Source organism: Leptonotus elevatus, chromosome 1 (assembly GCF_054856555.1).
Source record: "Leptonotus elevatus isolate MCC_2025b chromosome 1, RoL_Lele_1.0, whole genome shotgun sequence".
Classification (NCBI taxonomy): domain Eukaryota; kingdom Metazoa; phylum Chordata; class Actinopteri; order Syngnathiformes; family Syngnathidae; genus Leptonotus; species Leptonotus elevatus.
In genome coordinates, this window is record NC_141239.1 from 16269972 (window position 1) to 16289014 (window position 19043).

Here is a 19043-nt window from a genome sequence, read left to right on the forward strand (position 1 = left end):
TTTTGTTTAAAAACGTAATAGACAATAAAGGAAAGAGCTGGTTTTATTTACACAAACATATATATTTTAATTATACGTATTTTTGCTCAAGATTATCATCAAAATCTAATATCGACCAATGCCTAGGTAGGAAAAATAAGCAGTGTTTATAAAGAGAAAAGCATTTTAGTTCATGGATGCAGCTCTTTATACACAACACTGAGTTTATGTGGCACACAATGGCCCAGTTTTGTAAACGCACCATGTCCTCAGTGAATTTTCGACCTGGGCCTTTAAGTGGGGATTCGAGGGACTCCAATTCGTCACAATCATGTTGCAAAATAAAACGCTAAATGGGGTATTAAATGACAGGTACATTTCACATATTTGAGGATGAATACTATCATTACTAAAGCAAGAGACAGTTAACTTCATCTTCCAATAAATCACCGCCAAAACCTCTACACTACAATATCACAGACCACGATCAATATTTTACTTCATAAATAGAAAACACTCACCGGAAAATAGAGATGCTGGTGCAGATGCAGCAAACCTTTCTTTGCTCCTGCCTGTCTGCGTAAACTAGCTTTAGCGCTCACACGTATACTTCACTGAAAGTGGCCAAAATGTATTTTCCCGTTTGAAACAAGCCAATCAGCAACAGTGCTAGTTGACTTTGCGTCATAAATTCCAGTTTTTCTTGAAAAGTGCTCTTTGATTTCATCATGTCTGATAAACGTAGCTTAACCAATAGGACGGGAAAAAAAGCCATCACTCTGAGCCAAGGGCAAAGGCAGAGTGGTGAACCTAGATCTGATTGGTTAAAATGAGCCATCAACTTAAAATGTATCAAATAGTACATGAATGAGCCCCATTAAAACTAATTATGCCAATTTCATTGGTTACTACTCCCATGTGGAGTGCACTCCATCCATCTATCAATAAATTCATTAAAAACTCAAGTAATGAACATTTTAGTTAACCAGTTTGATGGATTAAAGACTTCAGAATGCAATAAAATTCAAGCAGCCAATTTCAAGGACATTTATTTTAAAAATAGAAGAGAAAAAAATACAAATTCAATGCTATAGGACTTTTAATAATGTAAGCTGTACAGCGGGTATTGTATTGCTTTTTTCCAGTATAATATTTTCATTTAAACTGAAAATATGTATTGGGGGGGGGGGGGGGGGACAACAACTTTATTCACAAGTTGAACATTAATGTATGCAAAATAGTTTGACAGAAGAAGAATTCAATGATCAAGAACACAATCCATTTTGTATAGCACAATGTATGCAGAACATTTAAAAAGCAACCGAGCAAATGCAATTTGTGCAAAAAATTAAATAAAATAAAAAAATTGTAGATTAAGATGCAAGTGCATTGCTCTAGTCCAATCAAATCATCTGATGGAGCGAGTTAAGGCCGTGTTCAGGGAAAGTGGCGTCTTGTCTTTGGATTTTTTCTTGGGGTCCACCTCGAAGCTCTTCCACATGCGAATGGACTCATCCGCCGACAGACTGGCCACCGTGGAACCATCTGGACTCATGGCAATGTTGAGGACTCGCTCCATGTGACCTGCGGGGGTGCAGGGAGAATTTTAACACCGTGGATCGGAATCAACTTTCTGAATGGAAATTAATGGAAAAGCCATTACAGTGTTTCTTCGCTAGATCACTGTTCACCTTTCGCAACCTGGCTGTTTTTGGTTTTGTTTATCAGCATGCAATTTTACAGTAGCGTAGCTTTTTTTCCTTTCAGGAATGTTTGAACAGCGAATGTTTAAACGACAGAAATGTAAAAAAAAAAAATCTTAAAGGGACACTTGGCTCATTGAGTAGCAGCGGGTAGTTGAGTCACTTCCCATTTGACGAGAATAAACACTTACCATTGAGCTCTGAAACTCGTCTCATGGTCGGGTACTTCCAGATGACCAGGTTATGTTGTGTGAAACCGTGTGCCGAGACCAGCTCTTTGTAGTTGGGAGCAAACGCAAGTGCAGACACCTAAAAGATGTCCAAATGTTAAAAAGCAAAGCATGAGTAGAATACCAAACATAGCAACATAGATGCGTCAAATGTTTCCTCAAATTGTTGGGTCCTGGGACCTTATACAACATTTTCCAAGGATACCAATATTAACCTAATGCTAATTAAACAAAGCAGTGTTCACACAGACAATGAAGCCAAATTTGAGTCTTTTCCAAAACCTTACATTCAAGGTCAGCAGAGGCGCGATTATCATAAGTCTAAAACATTAAGCTGAGGTTTGGCGTTACTAGGCAATTCACACCCCTAGCATGCGCTGTTCAAGTAGGGATGGCCAGTTCAGTTCCAATTGTCAGTATCGTGGTATCGATACCAGTAACAGCACCAATTCTTGGTACTTTTGTTCGTGATGGTAAATGTTATTTAACAATAAAATATTAATAATAATGAAACATTTAAATATACGCGTTCATTAGATTAAAATCATAAACGTCCTGAATGACTAAAAAAAAAAAAAAATATATATATATATATATATATATAAATAAAACATTCACTTTTAACAGTTATTTTCATTAAATAAAATGATAAATAAGACTTCATGAATTTAAAACATGAGCCAGAGATGATAGAATAAAAAAAAAAAAAACAAGGTATAACATTAATAAAAAATTTATATTACAAATTGAGAAGCAAAGTTTTGTTTTTGTTTTTTTACAATGAATACAAACAACAAAGTTAAACAGCAATACAAGAACAGAAGATAAATGATTGTATTAGTGTTATTTTGGCTCCTTAACAACTGCACAATTGTTTAAACAAATTTTCAAGAACGTGCCTGCTACGCAAAGCGCGATTAATTCGAACCCAACTGAGAGCAAAATCTCGCAAAATTATTATTTTCTTTTTTTAAAAGACAGCCGATGTGAACGACGCTGAAGAGAAGAGAATACCTGAGAATGACTTAATTTATAAAAGAAAAAAAGAAAAAAGCATGGGAGACATTTACGCATAAAACATACGCAGCATTTTTTATGTGTCTCCATCATTATCAGTCAAATTATATTAAATTGACAAATAAACATGGAAAAAAAGTAAAAAATGAAATAAAATAAATAAAAGTGTGGAAATATTTGCACCAAATTAAAAGTGGCATGAATGCTGAGCATTTCAAATGCTTCATTCAATGAACTTCGTTCGTTTAGTCGTTTACCTGGGATTGTGTGTCAAGTGAGCTGAGGCAGGAGCCACTGTTGACGTTCCACACACGGATATGGCAGTCCAAGGTACCGCCACCCGAAGCCAGGATGTTGGATTGCCATGGACACCAAGCCAAAGCCTAAAAAGTACAAATGCTAAATTATTTGAGCTGAAAATTGTTGTATAACAGCAAATAAAGTTGCAATATGAGACCAAACATGTACATATTAAATTTTAAAATTGAAGCCAGAAATGACAAAAGCTTTAATACTGTGGCCTAAGAGAGTAACAAAGTCGTACATTATATATTTGGGAGGGGAATAGCAATTATGAGAACAAAGTAGTATATTTTCACACACAAAAAAAAAAGTTACTTTATTTGGTGAGCCAAAAGAGGTTAAAAACAAAAAGTTGTATATTTGAGAGGGTGGAGTGGCAATTACAAGAATAAAGCCGGATATTTTCCTGGAAGAAAGAGATTCCAGTACATTTGAGAAGGTCATATATTTGAGTTTAAACTTGTAACATTATGAAAACAAAATTATATTAGAGGGGGAAACAAAAAGTTTAATATATAACATTACAAAAATAGTTGTAAATTACTCACAATATTGGGGGTAATTGCATAAGAAAATGTGATATTTAAAGGATAAAATAGTTTCAAAATTAAAGTGTAGTTTTACGGTAACAGATTTATTTGAAAGTATTATTTTTCATAAAGTGGTCATTTTACAAGAATAGTCACGTGTAAGGAACCAATTAGTTTTGTAATTGAAGTGGTAATGTTATAATATTTTTATTCGAAAACAAAAGATTATGAGAAGAGTCAAGAAGAGGAATAAAAATCATAATTTCACTTTCTGAAATTTCAGTGTCTATTTGAGGTCTGCCACCAAAAATTTAAATACCCCCCCCTCAAAACGTAAGATTAAAATCATTATTCGAGCATTTCTTTAAAACAAACGTTTACTTGAACCTGGTAGTTTTCACAGCTGCCCCAATAATCCTTGGTACATGACAACCCCCCATTGCAAAATTAGTAGAACAAACAACTCTGTAGCCCACCTTGACAGCCCCTTTATGGAGACTGAGTGTGTGCAGCGACTGGCTGACGTCTGTACGGCCTTGGGCCACGCGGGGCCAGATGTACACCAGGTTGTCGTTGCCGCCGCTGGCTAGGTAGCGGCCATCCGGGGACCACTGCAGCCCGCACACTTCCTGAGAGTGGCCCTGTAGCGTGAAGATGTGGTGCTCCGCCACCCGCACGTCATGGTGGTGAATTTGACCTGAGCGGCTGCCACTAGAACGGGGGTGAATTTGGAGTTGGTAAGTAGTGGAGGGGCAGGCAAGCAGATGAATACCACTTTTTCATTAGCCTCAAACTGCACCACGCGGCCTCTGTTGCTTTTCCTTTGCAACGGGTGCGGGATGAGGGGCAACTGAACAGTTCACATTCGCAGCGTGTGGTGTTGTGCCATAGCATTTCACGAGTGGAGAGTCCAGGCCACTGAATTCCCATCGCAAAGTACAGCCCATAATATGCACAGAAGAAATTTCCAGGTTCAAAAGTGAAAGTCTGAAATTTTCTTTACAACAATATGTAGTATGGGCCCTCACTAAACTGCATTCTGCTCGGCCCGAAAAAGACAAACTGAGAAAAATAATAATGATAATAAAAGAAAAGAAAAGAAAAGAAAATTTAACACCATGAAAATACCTTGACAATATGTGGCTGTTCCAACTCATGCTGCTGACTCTTGCAGAGTGGCTGTTCATGCTGCGAAGACATTTCTCTGCCTCCATGTCCCACAACTACCAAAAAAAAAACAATGCAGTTAGCAGATACAGGGAGAAATGATTTTTTTTTTTATATCTTATTACTTCACACACAAAAATTAACCAGAATTTCATATCTCCCCACACATACAGTATACATAAAAAATGGACCCCACCCCCACAAAAATATATGATTTGAATCAATTTAAATTGACGCCACCACAAAAAACAAAAACAAAAAAAATCCCTTTCCTCCCACAAAATAATCTAAATTGTAATCCCAATACATAAAACCCCGATTGAATAAGAAACCTAGAACCATCCAATTTCAATGTTTTTTTCCTAAAAAACAATTAATAGATTCCTCCTCCATCAAAAATAACCCAGTTTGTTAATTAACACCAAGGAACTTTGAGTTTCTGTTATGACAAGTGAAAGCCGGGCCAATGCTGATCCTAGAGTGTCCTTTTTTCCAGATAGCCTCCCCTTTTCTTTTCTTTTTGTCTCCTCAGGAAAAACGGTCGTTTTGCAGCTTCTGCGACGACAGCAGCAACTGCGCATAGATGTTCAAACTGACATCAGTCTTTTGTTAAAAAAATAAAAATAAAACTGCCACCCTCCTCAGTTGATTTGCACAAAACGAATGTTTCATCAGAAGAGTTGGGAAAATATTTTTTAATGGTTGAAAAGTTCCGAAGTGAAAAAAAAACATTTTGATTGACCTGCCTCACATAAAAATTTATAAAAAATAAATAAATAATCTAATTTAAATAGATTTTAACAAAATCTGATATGCATCAATTAAAATTGTAATGACAACCAAATAATGCTATTTTTTTGTTGTCGTATTTTTCCCCTCATTTAGATTTGAATATTTATTTTTCTGCACACAAAAAACAACAAAAACTGATCAGCTCTACAAAAACAAGTTTTGTTTGCCCTGCCGCCCTTCTGGAATTTTCTTTATTTCAATTTTCACCCAAAAATAAACAAGCTTGAAAATGTTTCCAAGTGTTAACTTTCATTAACGCCCTCAGAAATAAGATTCAGCTTTCATAAACTATCTCCTCTGTTTGATGCCATGTCGTTGGACACTTTTCTTAACAAACACTGAAAAGAAGAAAAATAAATAAATAAACTGACTTGTACTGCACAGTCACTGGTGCCAACTGCCAGGTAGCTGCCCTCCTTGGCCCAGGACAGCGAGCTGATGTAGTCCACGTCATTGTCCATGGTCATAAGGTGGGTGATATTTCCTTGAGTGGCGTCCCACAGGTACACGCTGTCTTTGAGAGCCACCGCCATAACGTTGCGGCTGCTCCAGTCGAGCAGATTCAAATCTGGGGGTGGGACCAAAAAAAGTCAACATGGTATACCACAATACAGGTTTGGACCACTATAGGGGAGGCAAAACTTACAGAAATCATCCCGGACGTCAGGCGCGTCTAAGATTTTGTCGGCGGTCGACGAGATGTGTCGTGTCTTTTTGGTGGACATGGGCGTTATGGTGTGACTGTAGAGGGACTTCAAGGAGTTGTGTTGGCCTGGAAAAGAAGACAATTCATAGGCAGGTAATTAACAATTACACTTCAGGTCTAGTGACAATAGCCATGAATAATCCAAATTGCAAAAAAATAAAAATAAAAATAAAAAATGCATAGTTTGCTTGGGATTTTCCCTCTTATGCATTTCCCAACAGCGTCAACCGAACTATATAGCATAAACAAGCCTTTTGGATTTATTTGCAAGCTAAAGCAGAGTGGTGGTGTTACCATCTGGGTTAACTGTTGGCTTCCCACTGAACTGCAGGATGCGGGCCTCTTCTATGTTGCATCCATTCAGCGCGATGGACCACGTCTTTTGTTGTTCCTAGGACAACATACCCGAGGATTACAGAAATCATTAAACTCAAACATGAATGTTCTGTAAAGAATGCTGAAGACAATTTCAAATCGCTTGCCAACAAAACTGCTGAAACGCTCTCTTCCTTGGGTCGAGTCTCCTTTGAGAGCAAGAAACTTGCCACCTCCATTTGTTTTTCATTACGGACGGGAATGAAGCGGTCCTCTCCCATCATCTTTGACGGAGTGGCTTTCCGTCTGCCTATTTAAAAAATAAAAAATAAAAGCAAATCGTCAACACACTGCTTAAAAAGGGGAAGTAAACAATTATTTACAATATGTTCCATGCACTCCCACTAGTCTAAAAATGCTATTCTGATCCTTCCATCCATTTTCTTAACCGCTTATCCTCACAAGGGTCGCTGGAGCCTATCCCAGCGGCCTTTGGCCAATAGCCGGGGGTACACCCTGAACTGGTTGCCAGCCAATCTGATGTATTTATTTTTTATTAAATATGAATAAAGCACAAAAATCCACCCGTTCTTAACCAATCTCAAGGCAGGGGCTGCCATTTTCCCCCCAGTCAAAAAGTGAGCTGTGACAGTCGTACTATACAATAAATACTTTGTTGCTACTTACTGGATTTAGTCTATTGCTGGGTGGTCTGGAATGTAACCCCCATGATAAAACAATAGATTTCTGTAATTGTTGCATAGCTACGTTTCAGACCATTTATTGGATCATATCCTGCAACATTCGTCACCATTCAAACAAACACCTTTACAAGTGGTCTAATTATTTGGTAATATGAACTCGAAGTTGTCCAGGTTCATTTTGCCTTGGGAGCTTTTTCAAATGAACCCAACAACAGAATGAGCAGTTGTTTTTTTTTTTTGGAACATTGGGGTCTTCGGTAAACGACAGTCCGACAAATGAGGTTTCCAGGTTAGAAATGGCACACGATGAGCTAGTTTTGCGCAGCTGCATACATAAGAATACATAATCACATGCCATGAGAAGGAATTCTCAGTTATCCATTTGATTTTTTCCCACCCATATTCATCTTTTTGCTATATTTGGCACTAGATGCAAAGCGACCAAAGAGGAAGTAGCCTCCTGCCTTCTCCCACTTGTTTGGGCATAAAGAGGGCCGCAGGTCAGAAAAACCTATTTGTCAGAATTTCAACAGAAAGCCCTGGCGAGACTAATGAGGAGAAAGGAGACTATCAGCAGCTTTATTAAAAAAATAAAAATAAAAAATAAAGGGGGGGGGGGAGTGCATGAGTTCATCATTACGGATTCCTCTGTGCTGTTTTCACTGTAATACTCCGGTAAAGGCTCTTGCCCCCCCGCCCCTTTTTTTTTTTTTAAAGACTGAAATCACTCCGCCACCATCTCTTTATCAGATACACCAAGCAATCATCACAGCGCACGTGCTAAGGCAGTTCGCATCTACCCCACGCACTGCCAATCTCTGCTGTTCCACCGCAGCACACACACATTAAATGCGTTGGCCGACGGCACGCTGCGCCATGCTTAGTGCAGTGTGCATATCTCAAACATTCTTGTGTTAGCTTTAGGTTAGTGATGGACTACGGCGCATTATGACTTACATACCAATTCGGGTTACGTCAGCACCGCAGGAAAGGAACTCCGCCATAACATGAGGGACACCTGGAATTTGAAACCCAATTTTGAAACCATAATCCTAGTTTGAAACCCAGACGCAACTGTAACGCATTGCCGGAATCCTAGTTTGATACTATTACCTTACCATCACCTGTGCTGAGGAAGAACTGTAGGTAACGACCAATCATGGCTTTAGTCAGAAAACGGAGCCATGATTGGTCATTCCCTACCTCCTCACCATAGGTGATGTCATCTTCAGTTGACAGCAAGTGGCATAATGGTTTTAAAAGTTATTATTGGTACATGAAAAATAATGAAGTTATCAAATTCATTCTGGACAAAATATTAACTTTTTAATGCTGAAAACCGCCAATGAGTAAAGTATCCCTTTAACCCCGTTTTAAAACCCTAATCCTACTTTGAAACCTTAAACTGTAATCTAAGACAATTTCAAACCAAATCACATTATTAAACCTTTTCTTTTTATAGTGTAATTTAAAAACAATTCATGTTTTTCACTCTAATTTGTAGGAGTGTTAGAAAAAAATTGCTTCTGTAATATATCGCGATATTACAGCGCGCAATTCTCGAATCGATGTGTGGCCGAACCGATTTTTAAACATCTTCATTTTTTTTTTTTTGTGAATATTCAACAAAACTTCTTACTTAGGGTTAGGATTCACACATTAAGCATGGAAGAATGTTATATTAATGGAACATTAAGCCTTAATATTTGATTTCAGTGCTGGTCAAACATGAAACAGACTGCAACCTGTTTGTTAAATGCAGTGGCTCAGTTATAAGTCTGAATTTTCAAATACATACATTTTCATACAGATCTTACAGTGTACATGTACAAGTTTACTGATTAATATTTTCTAAATTTGAGGGGGGGGGGGAAATCGCAATAATCAATTTATAGATTTGCATCGGGATTAATCTGTATCAAATCGAATCGTTACCTATTAATCGAATCGCCAGGTACTGGGCAATTCACACCCCTACTAATTTGTAACCCTAACCTGACATTGAAAGCCTAAAAAATAATAAACTGAAAATCATAAAATTGCTTAGTTACAACATATTGGCATGATGAAATTTAATTTAAATTTTCACTAATAAAAGAACAAATTTGTGTGAAATGTGACGTTTTTTCCCCAAACATTTCTAGGAGTGTGTACAACTACCTATGTAGTCAAAATTACTGTACTATATTTTGAAATATCTATATGGGATTAAAAGTACGCATTTGATTATCACATTTAAAAATTACACTGTTGTTTTTGGTTCCCATTTGGAAGGGGACTTCTACTGTATGTCGTGCTACTGCTAACATGTTCACAAGTGGACAAACTGGAAAGCGCAGTTAGTTTTGTCAACCATCTGAATCTCTTATCAATTCAAAGCATAACTGACATGAAGGTTAATTATAATATACTACACGTGTTGCCGTATTTTACCATCTTATTTACCTTATCGTGGAAGATCAAGTCTATTGTCTGAGTTACATTTTGCATTCTCTTTCTCCCGATTTAATCAAAACCATTATCCTCGGATCTCTGTCATGTGTTTGCATTTTTTAAAGTAGTGCGTTTAAAGACCTTAAGTGCTGTAAAAGTATTTTTATTTTTTTTTAATGGCAGAGTATATTGAAATAGGGGACTATACAAAAAAGATCCATAGCCTAAATTTGATTAATCATTTCTATATCACGGATTTTCACATGCGAGGGGTGGGGTGGGGGTCGAGGGAGTGTGTTAGATTAGTGTACAGTAATCGATTCTTCATGTTGCTTCATGACTCATGAGGTTGCCTTTACACTCCACGTCATGCTTAGTCTTGCCAGGTTAGCAGCGTGCGCACGTTTAAAACAATCCAAACAAAAATTCCCCAATATTGACTATGCAGTGACAATTGTGTAGCCATAAAAGCGAATTGGCGTTTCCATCAGTAGTAATGACTTTAACATACTCACAATACTGTAAATATGCATTTTGGTTTTTCTCATGGGCGAAGAGCACGCAATGAACTTGTACGTACGTCGTAAACCGAGGACCCCTGTACTACACATTACAACTCAATTTGAGAACTATCAAACGGCTTATTTTACCGGCGCCATGCCTTACCTGGCGTTTTACTCGGCGTCTTACCCGGTGTCTTAGACGTGTTCAGGGAGGTGTTGGCATACTTCATGGGGGACAAGCCAGTCGAAGACGTGTTGGACGAGCTGGCTTTCCTCTGCCAGCGGGCAATCGGAGCGTTGGTAATGGGGATGTCCAGCTTCAGCGTGTTGCTGATGTCGTTTTCCAGTCCGAACTGCGCCATTGTCAGTATTACTCTCTCTCGCTCTGTCTTTATCTTCCTCTCGCGCTGTCTTTCTGGGGGAAGGATTGCACGGTAAACGCAGCCCTTAAAAAGTTTCGATTACGTCTCGCCAAAGTAAGCGTTACTCACCCTCAGCTTGTAATTTGAAGCACAGTCTATTAAGCAGAATGAAAGCTGACCAAGCCTCTGTAGAAAGCCTCTTCAACTGCCTTTCAATATTTTTTGAAAAGACGCCACATCATTTAAATCCCGCAGACAGCCACGCGATTGGTTGGTCACCCAACGATCGGAAATATCCCTACGTGATTGGTGAATATGCTGCGCGGACTTCCGGGCAAAAATGGGGAATTATGCTAAACATCGCCATCTATCGCACAGGAGGTGATATCGTTATTTAAATTTTCAAGAGTGTTGGACATTGTTTGGCAAAACCAGTCAAACAGTCGTACATTTGCAAAAACAATTAAATTAATTCACGTAAATGTAGAAAAAAACACCACAGTTAAAATCTATAAAGAGTAATGGCTTATTTCAATGAACAAGTTACTATTAACCAGAGTTGCATGCATTAAATTCTGATTTAGAATAAGTATGTGGTAAAATGATCTTTAATTACATTTATACAAACAAAAACACATTAGCATTGTGCAGAGAATGCTTATACATACATGTAACAGATTAAACCATAACTCTCCTGTAATTACACCTCTCAATATTTGGCAGTATTGCTATGATTGGTGATGCAAAATAACATTAAGACAATTGGTAATGAACATTTAACATTAAACAACAGTTGTACAAAACAAAATAAAATAAGTGGTTTTTAGCAAGTGCATTTATATTTTTGTGCTCATTGGTCAATTAGCGTGCATGATAAAGTGCATTCAAATAGTCAAAATTCCATCTGGTGTAAATAAAAATAAATGGATGATTTTTAGTTTTTTTATCATTGTACACACAAGTTGACCACTGCAATTGACTCGTCATAGCAAACATTTGATAGTGTTTTGTCCCTCAAGGAGCCGTTCAGGATATTGGTGTCTGGCTCAGAGGCATCACAGCCCGTGTCCAGGGCTGGTTTTAAAACTGTGTCCGCATGGCGGCAGGTGACAAGTTTAGCCACTTGGTCATGGCTGCCCCCCAGCTAAATGTCATTTTTGGATCATTGTTGCATCATTGGTTTGACTTGATGGCTAGCATATGGAACAATTTGGGCTGGTGTGGCCACATTAGAACGCCTCATTGTCAGCCACGACAACTAATGTTATGCAAATGAATGCAAAAAAACCCAGGTAAAACCTTCTTTTTTTTAAAGTCAGATGCAGCAGTCAACATGTGGACAGGAATTTCGTGCTGAGCACCTTGTTATCACTGTGTGGGAAATCCCCACAATGACCAGATAGATGTGAGCTACTGTAGCATTAAAGTGAATATATTTATGGGGCTCAAATATGTACTATAGTTATGTGTAAGCATAAGAAGGATGCTAGATGAAGTAGCATCCGGTTTGGTGGTATATGATTGATGGCTGATAGTTGAGTGGGGTGTGGTTTGAGCAGACATGCCCACAACATTCAAGAGCAGAGAGAATGGCTTGATTTTCCATCATTTGAACTTCATTTTATATATGTGGTGACTTTTTAATCATTTAAATTTGGGTGGGTTGGTACCAACACTCTTCCCTGTGGTGTTGTAAATTTTAGAAGAGGAGTCCGCTTTACAAGGACATTAAAGAAGTCAACCCAAAATCTCTCTTTACAATAATTTGTTGTATGTGCCCCCATTGGTGTAAATACGGCATTCTGATTAATATTGTGTTTGTGGAATATGAGTTAAGCAGCAAAATCTACCCGTTTTTATCGATTGAAAAAAATTGATTAATACAGAAACGTATTGCATTCACTTGAAGAAAAAAAAGAAAAAATTCTGAGGGAGCTTGTTTTTGTGTGTAATGTTTTTAAATGTTCTGTTTTTCTGAATATTTATATTAAAAAAAACTGAAAAACAGGGGGGGGGGTTATTCAGAAAAAACATGAGGAAAAGTTACTCAGAAGAACAGAAAAAAATATTCAGAAAAACAGGAGAATTTTTTTTTTAATAAAAAACAGAAAACAAATTACAAGTTGCAGACGCGCTAATGGCAGACATTTTCCCGCATGCAACACGCTTCCGTAGAAACTTAACTGTTAGCTTACTAAAATCATGCCGATTGATTGACATGTTCTTTAGCTGAGCCAGTAAGTGATATAGTTGAAGGTACGTTGGAGGTATGACGAAAAGTGTCTGCCAATAATGAGTCTGCAACAAGTCCCTTAGTTCAGAGGGTAATTAAAAAAAAAAAACTACTCAGAAAAACAGACCACTGGCTTCTGTTTTTTTTAAATAATGTTTTTTTCAGTTAAAATTTTTTTGGGGGGGTAATATTTGTTTCTGTTTTTCTGAATATTTCTCAACACATTACATTGGCGTAAATGTATTATTTGGGAACCTGTTACCGGAGCCATCAAAAAAAAATCCTGTCATTTTTGGTCATTATTATTATTTGAGGTACTGAATAAGTCGTAGGAGTATCACAAAGTACAAGAGAGAAATAGAACAAGGGATGGTACTGTGGGCTCATGTGAAGTCACGCTGTCGGCCCACACTAAAGAAAATTATTGGTTGACATCCCCGTTCAAGTCTACCCTAGTGTAAATGTTTCTGCCAAATTTTCATCCTCGCATTTTTGATTATTTGGCTTATCTGCTCCGCTAATATTGGTTCATTCAAATGTCCTACAAACAAACACTTGGGCTGTTACAGTTCGGTATTTTCACAATTTGACGTTGAATCATAAGGTTTGATAACCGTTGCCCTTTTTCTCTGGATGAACATCTGCCATGTCCTTTGGGTAGTGTATGATCGAACCAAGAACACCTACAAGAGAAAACAGATTACCCACAGGGTTCATCAGTTGCTCAAGTTAAACAACAAGTGAGGTCAAGACGATGACAAGTCAGGAGAAAATAAAGTTAATGTGTGCAAAGTGCATTAAATATTCAACTTTTCCCACTAATCTTCCAAACAGTGCTGTTAACAGAGAATCATCAAGAATGTTGTTTTCTTACCTCCGGGGAGCCACAGCCCTAAGAAGATAGAAAGAAAAAAAAGAAGAAAAAAACACATGACCATGCTTGAAATCCCCCCAGGAGTGTGAGAACAGGACATGCCAATGAACATGAGACATATTGTAAAAAGTTGATTCGGCATTCAATGACATTGAATTAAATTGTCTTCACTCTTACACCATATTCACTTATATGGATAGAGCTAATCAGCACCCAAAAATTTCTAAGCATAAAACATGTACAAAATACATGAACATATTCTCGTGTCTGTGTACAATGCATTTGCCTTTAAAAGGTGGGGAGTACTGGCATGTGAACATCTGCAAGTATGCACGTTGAGTGTCGGGGTGTGAGTGTGCTCGATGTGTTTATGGCGTTTTACTCACAGTGTTTAATATAAGTCCATTGTCTCTCCTTTCCCAAAAGCAAGAGTATTACAATGTGCAAGTACAATGTGAAAACACATAATTCAGCGATCGCTTAAAAAGTTTGTGATTTAACGAAGGCACGATAAAAAAAAAAAGATCTGACACCGGATAGGAAAAAGCGTATTTTCATTCCTGATTAAAGTCATTTGCTAACAGTCCTACCAAACTCAGTGACCCAAACGCGATAGATCACACAAATATTATATAACAAAGAAAGAATGTAAATGACTCACCCTGTTGTTGTTTGGAGAGGAAGACACTGAGAGCAATGAGCCCGGTAAAGGCCAGTAGACCCAAGATTGGGATCAGAAAGTAAGGCATCGGAATCCCTGGAACTAAAAAAACATGACAAGCGAATGTCAATAAAATATGCTGTACCACAATGTAGTCTAGTACTCAATAGCAATTGCTCAGTGGTGTACTGTCCTGTTTTAGAAACAATGACATGTAAGAAAAATCCATCATTTTTACTTGCTCACAATAATAAAATTATCATGACTTGATTGTTTGTATTTATTACAGCTAACACAAGCGGCCTGGATTAATGTTAAATGAATTTGTCATGAGACAAATATACACTATAGTGCGGTCAAAGTGAAAGCGTTAACGCATTGATTAATCACAAAATGTATCCCATTAATCATGTATTAACGCAGATTAATCACACTATTAGTTTTGATAGCAGATATTCCTTTCGCTTGACAGCGGATGGTTACGGTAAAAGTAACACAGGTTGTGTTTGAGCAATAAACATAAGTACATGCATTAAAGTAAAGCATTTTAATAAATGTTTGCGTATGACATTCAGACTATTAGGGCCATTTTTTTCATTTTGAATTGTGCAACTCTTTGAAAAAAGAGGAAGATGAGAGTGCGCAGTTGATCAAAAAAAGTTGATAACATTAAATGTCAACAGAATGAACACATAACAGGTGCTCTTCAAATTTGTCGAGCAAAAAATGTTGATAAAAAGCCCTTTTAATTAAGCGATTAATTGTGATTAATCAAAATTCTGAGATGTGATTAATCTGGTTCAATTCAATTTGATTCCAAAAAATTATTTCATTTTTTTAAAAATAAATGAAAGGGGACAGAAAGAAGTGAAAGAAAGAATCTGATTAAAAAATGGAATCGTTTGACAGCTCTAATACAGTATAGAATGACAATGAACAAAAATTGTGAAAAAGTCACTATGAGCCCTCAATATTGTTTTAGGCCGAATCTTAAAATACATGTCTCCATTTTTCTGTTTTAACTAGTGCTGTCAAAGTTAAAGTGTTAATTAATTAATTAATTAATTAATCAAATTATCGCATTAATCGCACTATTAATTTTGACCACAGATTATCCTTTAGTTTGACAGCAGATGGCTACGTTAATGATAGCACAGGTTGTGTTTGAGCAATAAACATAACTACATGCATTAAAGTAAAGCATTTAATAAATGTTTGTGTATGACATTCAAAATATTCGTTCATGTCAAAATATTAGGGTAATTTTTTCCCAATTTTTAATTATACAAGTAAATAACTGATTAGAGAAAGAGGAGGATGAAAAAAACGTTGAAGACGTCATAACATTAAATGTAGAAAGAATTAACACATAACAGGCGCTCTTCATATTTGACAGGCAAATAATGTTGATAAAAATACTTTTCAATTAAGCGATTAATCATGATTAATCAAAATTCTAAGACGTGATTAATCTGCTTAAAAATGTAATCGTTTGACAGCTCTAGTTTTAACTTACTTTAAAATCAACTGCCAGTGCATTCTCCAAATACTCCATGCACCATTTAGTCACGCTGATCATGAAAATAGAGTGCTGATTCCTCTTCTTTTTTTTTTTTGCTGTTGTTGTTGTTGTTGTTTGACTTTTGACTTAGTCCCTGTCAGTCAGCGCTTTGGGGATTTTTTTTTTAGCATCTTCAGTGAGCTTTTCAGCAAATAGCTGGGTATACAGTAGATACCACAGGAGAAAAAGCAAAAAGACGAATGTGTGACTTGTGCACCATGAACATGAATAGCAGTACTCCACCTGACCAGTCCTCAGAAAGCTTCAGTTTTTCCATCAGGTTGATGCATGCGTCCTGAAGACGGATCCCCTCGCTCGCCGAGCTCCCCAAGGCCTGCACCCATGACGCTTTGAGGGCCGTCGCTTGCGGTGTGTGAGCTACCCAGGTCCCGTGGTGATCCAGGGACAGGTAGAGCGAGCCGTTGTAGAAAACCCGGTCGGTCCAGTGCAGCTCCGAGCCCTCCAATACACAGTCGCGGGAACGAAGGATTGTGTGGTTGCCTGGCAACAAAGACATCGGGCGGACGTCCTAACCACTAGTCCATCCTCAACAAACACATTTTACTGGAATTTGATTAACGTGATATCTCACTTGATGCCGCAGTCTGGTTGGCGAGGAGCCTCAGAGGGATCGGATCAGCCGACATCCTCTGAATTATGCTGTTGACTTCTTGGGTGGCACCGGAATAGGGGACCCCGTTTAGGAGGACCCGCTCCGAGATGTGCCGTGTCCCCAACGCCACCCATTGCTGCAGCTGAACTACTGCCGTGTCTGAACAGAAAGAGATGAGTAGATGAGTATGTAAGGCAGGTGCTTTCGAGTCATGGGTATTAAAGTGAGTTAAAATGTAACTTTAAGTGGCTAGCAAGTTGATTGATAGAGTGGGGATTTAAAAGACAAACACCAACGGTGACCTCTCACGGTACTGTAGTACAACATAGACACATTAACACTTATGGCTAATTTGAAGTCTTCAATTAATCTAATCGCACACCAAGCCAGTCATGACTCATTATCGCACATCTACCAATGCGCTGCAACAGATAAACTGTGTCCCTCTATCAGGTTTTGAGGCTTTACATACTGTACTGGAATAAAATTTATTGAGCCACAAAAACATGGCGCGACTGTGAAGGACCAAAGTTCGAATGTCCAAGTTCAAATCTCGGCTCGGTCTATCCTGTGCACTGGAAAAAAAGTATTACACATGATTAAAATATGGTAAACTGATGTAAGTTCCCCCTCTTGTCCTTGAAAAAGTCAGTTTAACACAGTTTAATCGTGTTCAACTGATTTAGGCCTACATGTTCAAATTAAGTAAATTCAAAGGATTTAATACTATTGTCATCTAATTAGAGCTTTCAAACAATAATTTTTTAATCACATTTTAGAATTTTTATTGATTAATTAACGATTATTCACTTAATTAAAAAGTCTTTTTATCAGCATTTTTTTTGCCCGCCAAATTCGAAGACCACTTGTTATATGTTAATTCTTTCTACATTTAATGTTATGAGGATGTCTTCAACATTTTTTGATTCATTGCACACTGTCATCCTCCCCTCCTCTTTTTCTAATCAGTTAATTATTTGTATAATTTATAGGGGGGAAATTACCCCAGTAGTTTCACATGAACCAATATTCTGTTATACGCAAACATTTATTTAATAATTTAATTTAATGCATGTTGTAGTCATGTTTATTGCTCAAAGACAACCTGTGCTACCTTTAACGTAACCATCCGGTGTCAAGCTAAAGAATCACCTGCGGTCAAAATGAACAGTACCGATTAATCTATCTATCTATTTAAATACATGATTAAGGCTACAATTTTCGTGTGATTAATCAATGAGTTAACGCTTTAACTTTGACAGCACTACATTATATTTCAAACCTAATTTTGAGCACTGGTTTGTTATGTTGTGCTAATTACCTTTTCTTGTTACTACTGTGCTTGTAAATATGTTATAGTTTTACCATCTGTTAATTGTCTCTGGTTTTATACATCCACTTTTATTGCCAAAACACATCTAGGTTACTCACCTTAACATGGACCTCAGCAAATTCTTATTTGACAGCAATATTTACATGTAAAAACAATTAGTTGATTTTATTCACTCCCCTAACAAGAAACATAAATGCATGGCATGCGATTTATCGCTGCATCGCACTTCACAATAACATATCAACGGCTAAACTCAAAATCATATTGGATTACAGCATTTTAGTTACAAAGTAAACGCGTTTCTTACCAACTGGAACCGGTAGAGCCAGTGATAAAGGAGCCAGTATCCCAAGCACGAGAATGCTAACAAAATGCATCGCTCCGAGTCCCCAAAACGCTAATAAATGTACACATGCAAGTAGATAGATGCTTTACGCCATTTAAAGCGTGCAAAGGTCGCCCAGAAGAACCTTCTTCAACAGAAATCCACGGACTAGCATCGTTGACCTCCGCCTATCAAGGAGTTTTAGTTTCTAAGTTATTGTTTAAAAAAAAAAAAACTCATTCTCCCCTCTGATTGGCCGAGAAGGCAGATACGCACGACGACTCTCCGTCCACTGATCTGTTAGCACAGAGAAACATCCGTCCATGAGACGTTTAAAAGCCCTTTGTTGACTATTACAATTAGCATATTCACGAGAAACCAAATTTACTTTGTTTAACATTGTAATATTGTCCACATTGTGCATAGGGCGGCCCTGGTTCATTGCAATTTATTTTCCACAGCACTTCAGAGCAACAAGTTTAATAGAGGAAATAACGTACATTATTCAAATAACACCTGAATATAATATATTTAAAGCCTTTGAAGAATTGTATGATTGATTTTGACTTTTGTTATTTAATTTCAGTTAGTTTGAATTCGTTTATGTAGTATGTTTTTTTTCATTAGTTTTTTGTTTTGTTTTCATTTTGACTTTTGTTGCTTAATTAGTTTTTATAGTAGGTTTTAGGTTTCTGTTTT

General features: G+C 37.4%; 2 protein-coding genes across 6 annotated transcripts; both read right to left on the reverse strand.

The window, feature by feature from the left end:
• Positions 1 to 1012: 1012 nt before the first annotated feature.
• cdc20 (cell division cycle 20 homolog) lies at positions 1013 to 11035 on the reverse strand. Of its 5 annotated transcripts, none has more exons than XM_086079566.1 (12): positions 10874 to 11035; positions 10570 to 10797; positions 8408 to 8464; positions 6910 to 7052; positions 6722 to 6818; positions 6368 to 6493; positions 6093 to 6289; positions 4891 to 4985; positions 4239 to 4473; positions 3187 to 3312; positions 1874 to 1991; positions 1013 to 1563 (listed from the first exon to the last, which is right to left on the reverse strand). In XM_086079566.1, exons 2-12 carry the CDS (start codon positions 10742 to 10744, stop codon positions 1388 to 1390), a joined length of 1545 nt encoding a protein of 514 aa, XP_085935692.1. In that variant the 5' UTR covers positions 10745 to 10797; positions 10874 to 11035; the 3' UTR covers positions 1013 to 1387. The 5 variants fall into 5 exon arrangements, with proteins under 5 accessions (XP_085935692.1, XP_085935675.1, XP_085935684.1 ...); XM_086079549.1 differs by having other exon boundaries at positions 10546 to 10797; XM_086079558.1 differs by having other exon boundaries at positions 10546 to 10793; positions 10874 to 11000.
• A 299-nt stretch (positions 11036 to 11334) lies between these two features.
• Positions 11335 to 18586, reverse strand: LOC147181067 (uncharacterized). Its single transcript, XM_086066764.1, has 6 exons — positions 18327 to 18586; positions 16666 to 16845; positions 16317 to 16574; positions 14513 to 14614; positions 13852 to 13869; positions 11335 to 13660 (listed from the first exon to the last, which is right to left on the reverse strand). The coding sequence occupies exons 1-6, from the start codon at positions 18394 to 18396 to the stop codon at positions 13575 to 13577; spliced, it is 714 nt and encodes a 237-aa protein (XP_085922890.1). The 5' UTR covers positions 18397 to 18586; the 3' UTR covers positions 11335 to 13574.
• Between the last annotated feature and the right edge of the window lie 457 nt (positions 18587 to 19043).

Coding starts and splice junctions, on each gene's coding strand:
- cdc20 (XM_086079549.1), bottom strand. CDS start 10,744: ATGGCGCAGTTCGGACTGGAAAACGACATCAGCAACACGCTGAAGCTG. Junction 8,465..10,545: donor GACGCCGAGTAAAACGCCAG/GTAAGGCATGGC, acceptor TTCAAATTCCAG/GTGTCCCTCATGTTATGGCG. Junction 1,564..1,873: donor ACGAGTTTCAGAGCTCAATG/GTAAGTGTTTAT, acceptor GCACCCCCGCAG/GTCACATGGAGCGAGTCCTC.
- LOC147181067 (XM_086066764.1), bottom strand. CDS start 18,396: ATGCATTTTGTTAGCATTCTCGTGCTTGGGATACTGGCTCCTTTATCA. Junction 16,846..18,326: donor GGCTCTACCGGTTCCAGTTG/GTAAGAAACGCG, acceptor CTTTCTGTTCAG/ACACGGCAGTAGTTCAGCTG. Junction 14,615..16,316: donor GCTTTCTGAGGACTGGTCAG/GTGGAGTACTGC, acceptor ATGTTTTTTTAG/TTCCAGGGATTCCGATGCCT.